Genomic DNA, 15745 nt, shown 5'->3' on the forward strand with positions numbered 1-15745 from the left:
TACTAATGTATAGCTAGGTGTTTACCCACTCAATGGGAATCCTGATGCATTTGTGCCTCCACTCCCACATTTAGTTTGCTCTAACTCCCCGAGTGTTCACCCTTTGAGATCATAGTATGTATTTAAAAGCAGCAGTCATTATGAAGTAATCAATGGGATTGAGTGTACGCTCTCAAGCGCTCTCACTTTTTGTCTTGCCGTTAGACAAAAAAAGATTTAAGAAATCTTTTTTTAACGTGCATTTGTTTTTTTTTGTTGTCTGTTTCACTTCAGGTTGCCCTCCATGCATGTGGCGTTGCAACAGACATGGTGATGGAGCATTGCATCCAGGCCGAAGCCGACTTTGTCATCAGTCCATGTTGCTACGGCTTCATCCAAAACGCAATCAAGTTCACCTTCCCCAAAAGGTTTGTGGCTGCTCACAGCACCTCAGTCCCATGTCACCTCTCAGGGTTTCTGACCATGTTGTTTTCTTGTTCGACCACTGCTGCTTCGCTCCCATTCTCTCTTTGTGATTTATTTTTTTGTTTCTCCATTTTCTCTTTTGAGCCTCTAGCTCTCCATCATTTGCACACTTATTTTCACAACACACACACACACTCTATATCTCTTGTCACTACTTTTTGTTCACCTCCTGTCTCTTATCATCACCACTGACAGTACAAGGCAGCAGTGTCACATCGCCTTCACAGCCAGGTCCACCGCTCACCTTTTCAACCTTAGCCCCCCGTTCTATCAGCGACAGGATAGAGGGTTTGCTGTGCTGGTGCGGTCTAGAATATTAGAGAGTGATAGAAAAATTCAGTTTGAGGTACAGACATGAAATGCTACTCTTTTTGTATTTAAATGACTTTATCATACGCAGTGTTACAGACAATTCACTTAATTTTCAGTTCTCGTGATGCCGTTTTAACAGAGACGGAAGAAACAAATGGCAGCAGAGAAGAGGAAGTGAGAGGCTGTACTTAAATGGTGTTGAGCCTGTTGCTATAGCAGCGCTCTGTTGACTAATGGCTTCAGAATCATTACACGGTAGTATGCTGTTAAAACCACTCTGGAACACGGAAGCTACAAAAATGAAAAGGTTGTGTAGGACTGCTGAAAGACTGTGATCAAGTTGAAGTGGAGATACCCACTGTGACTGCTGTGCTGATGAGGATTTTGGCATTGAGACTGATGGGACCGACTTGGGCCAAGTCTGTTCCGGTCTGGGTAAAAATCACAGTGGATTGTGTCGACTGATTTCTTTTTCTGATGTAGTCGCTGACCATCAAAAATGCTGAGCAAACAGCGAAATGTTTTTTGTCAATCAGTTCTTTTCAATCCAGTGAGCAGGTGTCGGTGCAGTCACTGTGTCACGGTTGGGTTTTTCTACGTGTGTGTGTGTGTGTGTCTCTCCTGATCATGCTCATTCTCTCCACCTGTGCCAAATCACCTGCCCCTGGTTTTTCCCTCTGCAAACCCCACTCATTTCCACTCACCTGACCGCAATCAGCTCATCACCCCTCACATACTTCTACTCCCCTGCTTGCCCTGTTCCAGTTGCCGGATTATCATTTGACTCTTTCCTCCCCGTGGACTCTTTGCGCTCCTGTGGTCATCGCTCATGTTGATCCTCTGCGTTCCACGGTTTGTGATTGCCTTTTTGTGTCCAAGCCCCTTTTTTGTGACGTAGCTTTTTATTTTCAGTCTGGATTTTCCTCGCTCCCGGTTGGAGTCGATTTTGGTTTCTGTTTTTGTCTAAGTGCCCAGTAAAGAGCCTTGTTTTTTCACCTCACCTTGTGTCCTGTGTTTAAGTCTGCGCCTGAGTCTCTGATCCACTCCTAATCCCACACGGTAAACGGTGAATCGTCACACACTGCTCACATCATGTTCACTTGAGTTACCTACGTAATCTCAATTAGTTTAAAAGTTACAGTTTCACATGCCTGGACCAGAGCACAATGACCCAGCGAACACAGCAGCCACATGAGATACAATTCAGAAACACCACCGGTCGCATGGTCAGTGAAATAGAAATGAGAAGCCATTATAAGCCGCACGCAGAATTGGTATAATAAACTAGTCATAATTAGCAGTGGTATGTGTCTGTGAGATGGAGTACATGACAGTGGAACATGAGTATGAAGTTCATCAGTGCCATAAGTCTGCAGAATGGCAGCGGAAAAGCAAACAGTGACATTGTTCACTCAGAACTAACGTGTACCGCAAGAACAAGAGCGCCATATTCTATCTTTTTGATCTCAGTGTTGCTGTCAGTGATGATGTTAAGGTTCATTTCACCACAACTAGTAATGCAGCATTCAGCGTAGATATTTTTGCTGTGGCTTCCAGGACTTTGACAGAACAGCACAACGATGTAGAGCAGTGGTTAAACTGTGTACTGTTACTGTGTTTCAGGTTGTTTTAAGGGACCCTGGGGAGGACCCTCAGTTTACGATTATAAATATTTAAGAGTTTTCACATACCTAGTTTTTCCTCTCCTCACTTTTGCAAACTTGACACTTCACCCCTCGTAAAATATTAAAGAATGACGAAAAAAAAAAGACCTTGCAGCTGTGATGGACAACAAGAAGCTGTGTTTCTGGAGGGCAGTCGTGCAGTGACGGGCCAACACACCTGACTGTGTCAATCTTCATCTTGCTACTTTTAGTGTTTTCCCCCTCGGGTCATGTTCCAGGTACTCATGCGGATATTCTGTAGGTGTCGACATTCCAGGCAGTTCACAGCTTTTTTTATGCGCTGTGAAACTTAACTGCCCATTTCATTAAGGCCCTAACAGTTTGAGTTCAACTTAAGACTTCCCTCCATGTGACCTGACTGGCCCCTAACCCCTGACCCTCATGTTGACTTTTAATTAGCTGCAATATTTAACCATCACAAACAAAGTGACTCTGTTCCCATGTCAAAGCCAAAGCCCTGCTGTTGTGTGACTCCTTGTTCCCCAGAGAGAAAGCGGTTTGTTTTTAGAGATAATGCATGCTGTTTGTGTTGTTGAGCCTTCGATTTGGTTATATGTTTGTAAAAATAGATTTTTCCTGGAAAGAAAGGAGGTCTTACAGCTGAAAGAGTAAACACATAACACACTTTACCACAACAATTCAATCACTACACTTTAATGTCTAAATATATTCTGTTTTTTTCTGTTTTACAGCAAAAGGTTCCAAGAGACCCTGACTCATAAGGTATGCTTTTACATGTGATTTAATCTCTCTATTGCATTTATTTATTTGCACACTGCAAAATATCCGAAACAGAATACTGAATTACAGCAACAGTTTTTACAAGGATTGTGTTTGAGGTTAATTTCCCCAATGCACATCGAAAGATGCCTTCATGGGTCACGACTTATTTTAATGAACTTATGTTCCGTTACAACACAATGAAACAATTCTTTCTCTCCGCTAATTGCTTCTTAATTAAAATGCTACTGCATCAACAGAAGTTATAATGGACGAGGCATTTAGTTTAAAAGTTATAGTTTCACATACCAGAGAGTGCAAAGACCCAGCAAACTTAGACGCCAGAAGAGATTCAGACGAATGAGTAACACATTGAGAAGCAGAGACACACCTGGATCGGGTTGCACTAGCTGTTCAATCCACTGTCAAGTTTATGCATGAAGTCCTTTCTAAGTTCTTAATAACTTCTAGCTCGCTAATGTGATGTGTGAATTTCTTGCTTGGAAACAAACGTAGCGCTACTATAGCATGTAAACAGGAAGTCACTGTAGTGTCACAACATAACGTAACTTCCAAAGGTTACAGCTTTAGGCAGTGGTTTATAGTAACGAAGTAGAAATACTTTGTTACTGTACTTAAGTCGTTTTTTTTTTTTATATCTGTACTTTACTATTTATATTTCTGTTGACTCTTACCTTTAATTCACAACATTTTGCAAAGAAAACTGATACTTTTACTCCGATACATCTCCCCTGAAACCTTCGTTACTCGCTACAAAATCAAATCTATCTTTAGAAAACAAATGAATCATGAGAGCAGCGTCGGGGACTGCGGTGGAACACAGACTGCAAGCAAGCAGGTTTGGTGAATCAGTGGTCCTAGCAGCAAGTTAAATCGTTGGTTAATCACGTTAATGCGCAATTGCAAACAAGTGCTCTCAAAGCCGCGGTGTTTTGATTCCCAGTGATGCCCAGGATGCTACATGCTATAGCTAGCGAGCGACAACATGAGTAGCATTCCACACAGGACGGGTGGGATGAGGAGAGGTGGATGGGTCAAACAAACACTGGTGTTTCCTCCAGGAGGCCGCAGTTTGTGCCGTGTGTGAAACGAGAAGCCAATGTTGATTTATTTGCGACGTGACTTCCGTACTTAAGCAACGCCACTTCCGTAGATATTTTAACGTAAACCACGATCTTTTCCTAAACCTAACTAAGTAGTTTCATCGCCTAAACCTTAGTTGTTTCCTGTGAAGATGGAAGTTTATTTTGAAAAGACAGTATGCATGTAACAAGCCAAAACAGACTCATGTTGCTGGACTTTTGCAGGAAAAACGCACGAAAAATGAGGAGTAACTTTTCGTAAGATATCAATAAAACAGGGATGAATTTATATCATTGTATAAAGAGAGTGACATGAGAAGATCAATCTCATGTCTGTAAGTTAAATCAGCTATAATCACTCCTTTAAAGTGATTTGTGACTCGTCTAAAACATTTAAAAAAGGAATAACTTCAATATAATCATTCTATACACTGTAGCGTCTTTACATTCTAATAGAATGTGAAGAAGTTACATTCTAATACAATGTAACTTCTTTACATTCTCATACAATGTAACTTCTTTACATTCTCATACAATGTAACTTCTTTACATTCTAATAGAATGTAAAGAAGTTACATTCTAATACAATGTAACTTCTTTACATTCTCATACAATGTAACTTCTTTACATTCTAATAGAATGTAAAGAAGTTACATTCTAATACAATGTAACTTCTTTACATTCTTGTCCGCGGGGGTCCGGAGGAGGGGTGACAGGATCTGACCCGCCACGGGGCCGCCGAAGAGCGTCGGCCCCCGGTGCTCCGGCGGCCGGCCGGGAGGGCAGAAGGGCTCCGGACACGGGTGCTCCGGCGGACGGCCGGGCGGGCGGAAGGGCTCCGGACACGGATGCTCCGGCGGACGGCCGGGCGGGCGGAAGGGCTCCGGCCCCGGGTGCTCCGGCGGGCGGCCGGGCGGGCGGAAGGGCTCTGGAGAATAGGATGCTGGTGCCGCAGTGGCAGGTACTGGAGGTCTCTGCTGCTCCGCGACGGCAGCGGGCACTGGAGGCCGCTGCTGCTCAGAGACGGCAGCGGGCACTGGAGGTCGCTGCTGCTCAGAGACGGCAGCGGGCACTGGAGGTCGCTGCCGCTCAGAGACGGCAACTGGAGGTCGTTGCGCCTCTGGGACGGCGGCCGGGTGTGGGAGAGGCTGCGGCACGGAGGCGGCGACAGGAACTGGAGCGGACTGCGGCGCTGAGGCGGCAGGAACTGGAGCGGGCTGCGGCGCTGAGGCGGCAGGAACTGAAGCGGGCTGCGGCGTAGAGGTGGCAGCGGCAGGAACTAGAGCTGGCGCTGCGGCGGCAGGAACTGGAGCGGGCTGCGGCGTAGAGGCGGCAGCAACTGGAGCTGGCGCTGCGGCGGCAGGAACTGGCGTAGAGGCGGCCGCGGCAGGAACTGGAGCTGGCCCTGCGGCGGCAGGAACTGGAGCTGCGGCGGCAGGAACTGGAGCTGCGGCGGCAGGAACTGGCGCTGCGGCGGCAGGAACTGGAGCTGGCCCTGCGGCGGCAGGAACTGGAGCTGCGGCGGCAGGAACTGGAGCTGCGGCGGCAGGAACTGGAGCTGCGGCGGCAGGAACTGGAGCTGCGGCGGCAGGAACTGGCGCTGGCCCTGCGGCGCCAGGAACTGGAGCTGCGGCGGCAGGAACTGGAGCTGCGGCGGCAGGAACTGGAGCTGCGGCGGCAGGAACTGGAGCTGCGGCGGCAGGAACTGGAGCTGGCCCTGCGGCGGCAGGAACTGGAGCTGCGGCGGCAGGAACTGGCGCTGCGGCGGCAGGAACTGGAGCTGGCCCTGCGGCGGCAGGAACTGGAGCTGCGGCGGCAGGAACTGGAGCTGCGGCGGCAGGAACTGGAGCTGCGGCGGCAGGAACTGGCGCTGGCCCTGCGGCGGCAGGAACTGGAGCTGCGGCGGCAGGAACTGGAGCTGCGGCGGCAGGAACTGGAGCTGGCGCTGCGGCGGCAGGAACTGGAGCTGCGGCGGCAGGAACTGGAGCTGGCCCTGCGGCGGCAGGAACTGGAGCTGCGGCGGCAGGAACTGGCGCTGCGGCGGCAGGAACTGGAGCTGGAGCTGCGGCGGCAGGAACTGGCGCTGCGGCGGCAGGAACTGGCGCTGGCGCTGCGGCGGCAGGAACTGGAGCTGCGGCGGCAGGAACTGGAGCTGCGGCGGCAGGAACTGGAGCTGCGGCGGCAGGAACTGGAGCTGCGGCGGCAGGAACTGGAGCTGCGGCGGCAGGAACTGGAGCTGCGGCGGTAGGAACTGGCGCTGGCCCTGCGGCGGCAGGAACTGGAGCTGCGGCGGCAGGAACTGGAGCTGCGGCGGCAGGAACTGGCGCTGCGGCGGCAGGAACTGGAGCTGGCCCTGCGGCGGCAGGAACTGGAGCTGCGGCGGCAGGAGCTGGCCCTGCGGCGGCAGGAACTGGAGCTGCGGCGGCAGGAACTGGAGCTGCGGCGGCAGGAACTGGAGCTGCGGCGGCAGGAACTGGAGCTGCGGCGGCAGGAACTGGAGCTGCGGCGGCAGGAACTGGAGCTGCGGCGGCAGGAACTGGAGCTGGCCCTGCGGCGGCAGGAACTGGAGCTGCGGCGGCAGGAACTGGAGCTGCGGCGGTAGGAACTGGAGCTGCGGCGGCAGGAACTGCGGGTCGCCACGGTATGGAGACAGCGGCGGCCGGGACTGGAGGTCGCCGCGGTACGGAGACGGCGGCGGCCGGGACTGGCGAAAGCTGTGCCGCAGAGGCGGTAGGAACCGGAGCTAGCTGCGGCGAAGAGGTGACAGGAACAGGAGCCGGCTGCAATGCAGTCTGACTACGGGGAGCCGGAGTCGACCGGGCCACTGAGTGTTCCGCTACCCTTGCATGGCTCAGTCTCCGGCTGAGAAGGCGCTTGACCATATACTCAGAGTTCCCCAGAGGGTCAAAAACTCTCATCAGAGCAGTCACAAAGTCCACATACCCCACAGTATTAGGCTGGTCGCTGCTCACTGTGTACATGGCCCAGTCCAAAGCCCTTCCCCGCAGTAAGCAGACCACGTAAGACACCTTGGACCTGTCTGAGGCGAAAGTCAGGGGCTGTCGGTCAAACACCCGTTGGCATAGCAACAGGAAGCCCTGACACTTCCCCAGTGTTCCATCATAGGGACCTGGAGGTGGCACGGGGGACTCCCGAACCGGCGGGGCGAGGACTGGAGAGGGGAGTGCAGGTGATGGGTCCGGTGCTGGAGCCGGCTGAAGCTGGCCTGTCCGAACCAGTCCCTGCAAGATGCGGCCAACCCCAGAGACCTCACCTGCCATGGATTGCAGGGCTTGACGCATCTCCATGAGCATCTGCTGGGGTGCCTCCAGCTGCGTGCTATGTCCGGCCAGCGTAGCTGCTCCTGTGGTTGCTGGGTCCATTATGGTCAGGTCGTTCTGTCACGGGAGTTCACAGATAGGACCCAAACGCAAGACCACAGGAGACAGAAGTGAATGTTAAACAGGTTTTATTTATAGACAGGTGGGTGCAGGTGTGGAGCCCGTGGTCCGACACCCGAGTGGCAGATCGACAGTGTGATGTCCCGTGGCTCGACACTGGAGAGTTGACAGATCGATAGTGTGAGTCCCGTGGCTCGACACTGGAGGGCTGGTGAGTTGACGGCGTGAAGTCCCGTGGCTCGATACTGGAGTCGACAGAGTGTAATCCGTAGACCACAACGAGAGCAGAGCGGCGGAGCGCATCCACAAACACAAGGAGGGCAGAGCCGTGGAGTGTAATCCACAGGGTTCCAGCGGGTTGAAGACGGTACGACCTGACACTCCCAGACTGCAGGACCAGAGTTTATATAGTGGCAGGCTACTCATTAAGGGGCCCTGAGTCTGGTGTGTCAGGCTGCAGGAGGTGATCAGCTTGAGTGTCCTCAGCCGTGCACGATTAAGGGTGCGGCCCTGGGAGGTGTCTGAAGGCAGAGGACAAACAGAGCACATGGCACACCACAACAGACAGGGGAATCCTGGATCCTGACAATTCTAATACAATGTAACTTCTTTACATTCTAGAATTGTCTTCTGAAGATGAACAGGACATTTTTCAGTTTCAAGTAATGACTGGGTTGTTACTTTCGGTGCTGCTTTAGTATTGATCATGTTTTGATATTTGAGTCATGTTGTGGATGATCAGATGGAGTTATGATGGTAGCAGTCGCCCAATTGCAGATTCAGCTTGAGCAAAACCTTTGCCTATTGTACAAATCAGGCCCACAGGAGTTTACAAGGCAGGTGTCCTTTCTCAAAACACTGACCTGATGCATCAAGTGGATATTTTTTGCTGAACATAATATTATGCATTTGCCCTCTACATCCTCTAGTCGGAATGAGCATACTTATAAACGCACTGTTACAACTCCTTCATAGTGTCATATTGCTTTTCGGAGAATTATGATGATAAGTTCATAGTAGATGCAAAAGTATACTTATGTACAATATATTATGTTGAACATTGTTGCTCCTGAATGGATCACAGCCAACCCAATGATGTTCAACACAGCTCCATGTCCTTGGTCATGGTGCCACAGCACTTAAAAGAATAAACTTCATCATTCTCAAAATTCTGACCCTTTGCTTTTTTATTAACAGCATTTACTTGTACTTTTACTTTCAATACTTAAGTACATTTAATGTCAGAAAAATACTTTTGATACTTAAGTACAATAAATATCAGATACTTTAAGACTTCTACTCAAGTAGTATTCTAATAGGTGACTTTTACTTTTACTGGAGTCATTTTCCAGTAAGGTATCTTTACGTTTACTCAAGTATGGCTTTTGGGTACTTTATACACCACTGGCTTTAGGGTTGCAAACATTATATATGATTTAACTTCCAGCCCTTTGTAAATGGAGGTATGACTTTGTTTTATTTATTCATACTTCCATAAAGAAAAAATTACATTTCAGAGTGAGAAATGTCTAATTATGCTTACTTAGTACAAAAGTTACAATTTCTTTTAATTTTGATGTTACTTTTGTCTCACTCACAAGGGTGTCAAATACCAAATATACGACGCTTGGAAAGTAGCCCTCGGCGTCTTGACACCAGTGCACAAGACGCCCTTTAGCAGTGTCTGAGATGCACCAGACTTTCATCTAACTCCAGTGTGATCATTAACAGAGCAACAGATGTAGTAGTAAGTGCGTGAGAGTCCTCTAATGGAGGGAGGGGTTGTCGATTGGGTCAAACAAACACAGGTTTCACACAGTACACCTGTGTGAAACCAGAAATTGTTATTTTTTAATAATGACATGTCATGTGACGCTACGTCATTGATTCAGATGACATTATGTGACAAATTTGACTTTATGAAGAGCTGGTGCAACCGGCTCCTTCTGTAATTTGGATGTATTCGAAATCTAAATCGTTAAAACATGACATGGCATTATTTCGCTTGGCCCGCGTTTCTTTATTGCTTTCCTGTTTAGTTTTTTATGAATTTATTTTATAGGACAGTAAAATATATAATTCGATGTCTTTGCTCTCATCACCGTGTTCCCAGGCAGTTACAAGAGGGAGGCTCACACCCTCCGGTCTCTCAGTCCCTTATCGCTCAGCACAGACACAGCACTGTACTCGCAGAGGGCCCATCCCATAATGATGTATGGGACCTGTCAGTGCCCCTGGGGGGAATCTGTGCAAAAGTTGCTGTAGGGCCTAGCCATGGCAACCTCAAGAGTTGACTTGTCACAACAACGGGCCACCTCTAACTTCTTTTCCATTGTGCACCAGAAGAAACTGATCTTTACAGACGTGGCTTGAGAGTCACAGAAGATGATATGTTATTTAGAAGACACTGGGCAATTGTACTGCTTTGTGATCGTTGTGATTATTCTACCGTTTGTCCGATAGCCCAGCGAGCAAGGGAAATCACAACTGCCATTATTTCTGTCTGGAAAATAGGAAACTAAACATGTAGCCACTCAGCAGGAGAAATCTATATTCTTTTTAAACCAGCATATACATTATCTGCCACTTTAAACCCAAGCTCTCAATCTCCCCTGCCTCCCATTGTGCTTTTGCGTTCAACAACCATGTTTGGTATTTTCTATTCTTTTTGGACTTCAGTGTACAGCCCACTTCCTGTGTCTCCCACAATCCCAGCAAAGCACTTGCCGATTACAAAAGAAGCGTTTCATTGTTTTATAGCAGAACCATAGTTGTCTTTCCTGAAGCACAGCAGTTAAACAGAATGCCAGGACATTGACAAATGGTGTATGGCAGGGATAAAGGACTAATGGTGTGAGGTATTGGAGCTCAGCGCTAACTTTAAGCACCTGCTCCGTGGCCTTGCAGTCAGCGTCCACCCCGTGGAGTGAGGAATTGAATCAACTAAAGTAGAAGCAAGTTAGAGCTGACTAACCACTCTCCCCATTCACTTGTTCCATGAACCATAGCGAGGTAGAAACTGGAAATAAGTAACCTGGTTCAGTTGGCCTTTTGGGACATTTTAAAGGGCTGATTTTATTCAAAGACTCTTATAAAGAGCTTACCATGCAAATTAAGTCCAGTGGCACTGTAAAGAGACAACACACTCTGTCTCTGCGACGCTGTATTCTAATACAAGCGTGCTATCATGCTTACAGTAACGAGTATTACATGCTGATTTTACATTCTTGTTTAAATATTTGCCAGTTTCACCTTCGTAGACTGTTAGCTTGCAAACATCTGCTAATTAGCGCTAAACACAAACTACAGCTATGGTCGTTGGTTGCCGGTCGTAAACCAACGTTTTGGGGAAATTGAGTTTGACCTGAGGTTGCTGCTTAATAAGCGGTTCACCAAATTACCAATTTGAAACAGTTTTCTTGGTAATCCATCCAGAAGCCAAGCTGATGGTGGCACTAGAGGAACAGTGAAACAGTTAAAGTCAGAAGGACTCATCCTTTATGCAATATGAATGTCTGTACAAAATATTGTTGCAATATATACAATAATTGTTGAGATATTTCAGTCTCGACCAAAGTTGTGGACTGACTGACTGACATTGCCAACCCTATAGAGCCGATCCGCTAGTGTGGTTAAAAAAGATCTGCTGGGGATGTTTTCCTACCTCTCAGCCAGTGCATGCTGAGATGAATAGAGAGAGTAAACCTTATTGGATAGATAAGGATAACAAATCCATGCATGCCTGTGTGCATGTGCATGCATTATAGAGTTAGTTTCATTGAATGGCTCCTTATAAAAACTATGATTTGTATCCTTTAAATGCAAGTCTTTAAATCTTTGCTTGATCTTGTTAGGGATTTAGCTGTTATTGTCGCTAAAAGAAAGAGCTTGTGGTTCTGAGACTTGACGGATATCCTCCAGAACTTTATTTACCTCTTCAATAAACACTTCCTGTATTCATTGTCTGTCTGTGTTTCAGGAACACATGATCCTCTGTCGCTTCGCAGACCAAACCGCCGTCCAGCTCCATCCTGAAAGGCGACTCATCGGTAATCTTCCCCTTGTGGCTGAACACTCACTCAATTCTAGTATTCTACTGTATTCTAATAACAGTCCATCAACAGTAATCTTAGTGCAAGGTCATGTTGTGTTTTCGGAGATTTTTTTAACTCTGACCTAACTCCACTGCTCTAGACTTTTGAGATAGGTCAAAAATGCGAATGCAGGGATATCTTCAGTGAGAAAAAAAGCAGTTGCCAAATCTGCGTTGTCTGATTCAGAGGGAAGGGTTTTGTCAGACTGAAACCTTCAGGCCTGTGCTGGAGCTTCACTGTACAGTGTTTCATTATGCAGAGAACACTGTTCACCCTGATAGTTCTCCAGCTTATCAAAGCTTCTCTCTGAATCTGAGGAGGCTCCCCAATGCCGCGTCAGTCTGAAGCCCTTTCATATGTACCTGACACCACCTGTCACAGCCTTTCTGCTCTATATCAGTTAACAGGGCTCAACCTCTCCCACTAACATTTTCTAACCATGTTTGATCCCATCTCTCCAGAGCCCGCCAGCGTGACTGTGCCTATCTAGACAGCATGACAGACCCAAGCTCACATTTACTGTCTGCCACCTGCTACCTAACCGCCTAATACATTTGAAGTCTGTTTAAAGGAAATCCTAAAAGAAAGTGGGATTATCAGTTGTTCTTGTTGATGAATAAGGGACTTCCGAAGGGTATTGGATACACGTGCAAACCTAGAGGAAATGGACAAAATAACAGGAATACCTACAATATGCAAACCAATATATAGTAGCACTATAATGATTGCTATCTTCAAATGTTACCCAGATACCCATTGTTATTACAAGCTATTGCCTGTTATTACTTCAGTAATTACATGGTATTACAGAATTATAACTTATATTATTTCACTATTGCCATGTTATTTTCAAGCTGTCACATAAAATGCCATAACATTTATTTTTTTTTATTCTTAAATATCCGTATTGCATCGGCTTAAATACCCAATATTGGTAGGCTTAACTTGTTCTTGTAATCGTAGCTTTTAAGGCTGTTCTTTGTGGTGCTGTCATTTTGGATTGCCTCGTGAAATAAAAGGCATTCCTGTTCATTTTGTCCATTCCTGTAAGTATACACACAAAGAAAATAAATCAAGTGTAACAAATTGTCCCTTTCTCAATTAAGAACTGGTTTATTTTATTTTTTTGTACCACTGCAGGTAAACAGTGTATGGGCCTCGTAGACTTGGACCGCTCGTGGGTAGCAGAGACTCATGGCTACTCTGTGCAGGTGATTACTATGGAGCCTGAAAGCTGTTCACCGAAAAACAACATGCTGGTGGGAAGGCTGCCGCACAAGAGTGGACTGGAAGTTGGTGCTAGACAACAGGAGGAAGCACTGGTACATAATTAGGACTGCAAGAACCGGTGTGGTGGATTTGATAAAGTACCCAACCTCTGTGGCTCCTGGCTGTGTCATCATGGTGCTGAGAATACAACTTTTTTTAACCACCCTCAACGTTTTCTTTTTCTTTATTTTTTTTACAAGCCTAGGAAAACGAATGAGATGTTTGCTCTTTATATCTAGACTAACTCCAAATCTCTTTCCGAGTGAAGGTGAAGGCAATAGTGCTGTGTTTTCTGATGTGATAAACTGAATTACTCCTCTCCCTTGTGAAAAACACTCAATTATTGGACGCTTGGTTGTAGCAAAGGCTTGAACCAACTGCTCCGTTACGTTTGTGTCTTTGCCTAAAATGTGTGATCAAGCTGTCAGCGTAAACAGAAGCAGCAGGAATTACACATCCACATTGTGAATTAAGCACGCCATACTTTCCACATGCTGTTTTGGCAAATAGTCTGTATGCGGCCCTTCTGTGATGGAACTGAGTCATCTCCCTCTGTTGCCAGGTATTAACAGAAGGGGGAGAAATTCAGCGGTAAAAAGTCATCTGCGCTTAAAGATCAGATGGGGAATCATCATTATCTACCACTCCTGTGTGCGTGATTGTGAAGGACTGGCAGAGAGAGAGAGAGGAATATAGAAAGAGAGATATTGGATTTCAACTCGTCACATCAGGTAACATTTAGCATTTGTCATGGGTCTACAGAGCAACTGATTATTCCTCACAAAGATTGAATGTGAATATGGTATGCATGCAGTGATACGTTCAGCAGCAATGAATATTTTATGATGCTGGCAAAAAAAGGTCTGATTACATGCATACTATTCAGATCCCAGTTGTTGAAAATCACACAATACGCTCCTTATTTTCAAACGTGCATACTTAAGCCATACTGTAGCCCCTTAAGCTTTCCTTCTTTCAGGTGAAGTCAGTCATCTGTTTCAATGAAAAATCCTGTGTTGTCACCTTTTGTCAGTGTTTTGCGGCTGCTTCAGAAATCAGGGGCCTTATAGAGCCAGTTCTCCTGCTCACACCGAAGGGATAGATGAGAGGAGGTCCAGGCTTTAACCAGCGTCGAGCTCATCTGAATTCAGTCAGCAGACTCCATCTATCCTGAGGTGAATGGCCAGACACAGCTCCTGCAAAGGGCTGAAGTGATTTCAAAAGGAGACGCCTGACTCCCTCTTCATGTTTGTGGCTCTGTGGAGCTGCACCTCAAACTAATTAGTTTTTGTGGAGCAAAAGAAGCCTGTAACTGAACAAACCCTACATGATACTAGAGTCATTTTGTATCAGCGAGTAGTATTTATATGCTGATCAGCTTTGAAATAATCACGAATTGACACTTTGATGTCGAATCTTTTTGACGCTCTCTTCAACATTTATGTAAGTTTTGAAAAGCAGCTCTGAACGAGACAAGTTGTCGCTGCAGCAAACCTGAAATAAAGGTGCTTTCATTGTTTTCATTAACCACAGTTATTACATGTAATTAAAACTCAGTTCGTTGCTTCATATTTGGTATGAATTTTCCATTCATATGAAATGTGTTTTGTTTCACTTGTATATTTTTTCTTATAAACAACCTTGGGCATAATTATAGAAGTCAGAAATAACAACAAATTATTATGCACACATTTGCTATTTGATTGCCTTCAACAGGTCCCAGCTGCTGTTATTGCGCTCACCTAATGTCTTCATATTTTCTCTGATGCTTCACACACTATACCTGTCACATCTGCTGTCACCTTGTATATTCTTATATATTCTTCATTTAGGATTCCCCTTCTGATGTTCTATTTTTGTGTTACTTCAGTCTGCTGTAGCATTGTCTGCTGCAGATGAAACTAATGACTCACTTTTCCTCATTGAAGGGTGAGTTCACCCAACTCACTAAAATACAATTCTATTTTTCCATCTACCCCTGACAGTTTCCAGAATAATTTACACCTAATCTCTGGAAAGAAATATTGATGTTTAGTGCTTTCATCAAAACTACAAGCACCACAATGCTTCATTGAACAGGTCCTTAACAATTACTTTAAAATGTCCTCGGACATTTCCTGGAACTGGCACCGATTATAGTTGAAATACTGTATTGTTCAATAATGCTCCTTCCAATGACTCAAATTAATTTCTAATAAGGAGTCCCAGTACAAAGCAGTTAAACTCAAATAAGCAAAAAATTGTAAATTTGTCGAAGAACAAGCAAGAGTTCAACACACAGAATAAGAAAATACAGTTCCTATTATTAAAGACCATAAATAATCTGGCTTTCAGTTGATCAGCTCTCTGCTTCTATTCAACTAAAAGCAGAAATGTGCCCTCAGCAGTGTGTGTACTGGTAGTTCTGTTAGCTCATAGCTGATCGCCAAACACACCGTCCAAAACAATATAAGTGAGCACGTGTCTTTCCCCCACTGTGTTGCTGAGCGCAGGGAAGCGGCTAAGAGGCGGCGATGCACTCAGCTACGTGATCACTACCGGCCGGCCGCTTGAGTAGTGAGTGAGGAGACTGCAGCCAGTCAATGGCAGTATTATTAAACAGGAAATTAAATGTGTTTTGAGAAAGTGTGTACCACTGCAGCCATGAGGGGTATTATACAATAGTATACAGTTTACTGAAGCAGGATGCAAGACTT

General features: G+C 46.1%; 1 protein-coding gene across 2 annotated transcripts in view; it reads left to right on the plus strand.

The window, feature by feature from the left end:
* Positions 1-14618, plus strand: part of gstcd (glutathione S-transferase, C-terminal domain containing) — a 54056-nt gene extending 39438 nt beyond the window's left edge. Inside the window, exons 9-12 of one of the 2 annotated variants that reach the window (XM_079279519.1) lie at positions 274-407; positions 3155-3185; positions 11666-11735; positions 12921-14618. In XM_079279519.1, coding sequence (XP_079135645.1) covers positions 274-407; positions 3155-3185; positions 11666-11735; positions 12921-13114 — 429 coding nt within the window. In that variant the 3' untranslated portion in view covers positions 13115-14618. Of the gene's footprint in view, positions 1-273; positions 408-3154; positions 3186-11665; positions 11736-12920 lie in introns of those variants that run through there. The other variant, XM_079279520.1, reaches the window with a different exon arrangement.
* Positions 14619-15745: the final 1127 nt, after the last annotated feature.

This window comes from Melanostigma gelatinosum, assembly GCF_949748355.1.
Source record: "Melanostigma gelatinosum genome assembly, chromosome: 11".
NCBI lineage: Eukaryota > Metazoa > Chordata > Actinopteri > Perciformes > Zoarcidae > Melanostigma > Melanostigma gelatinosum.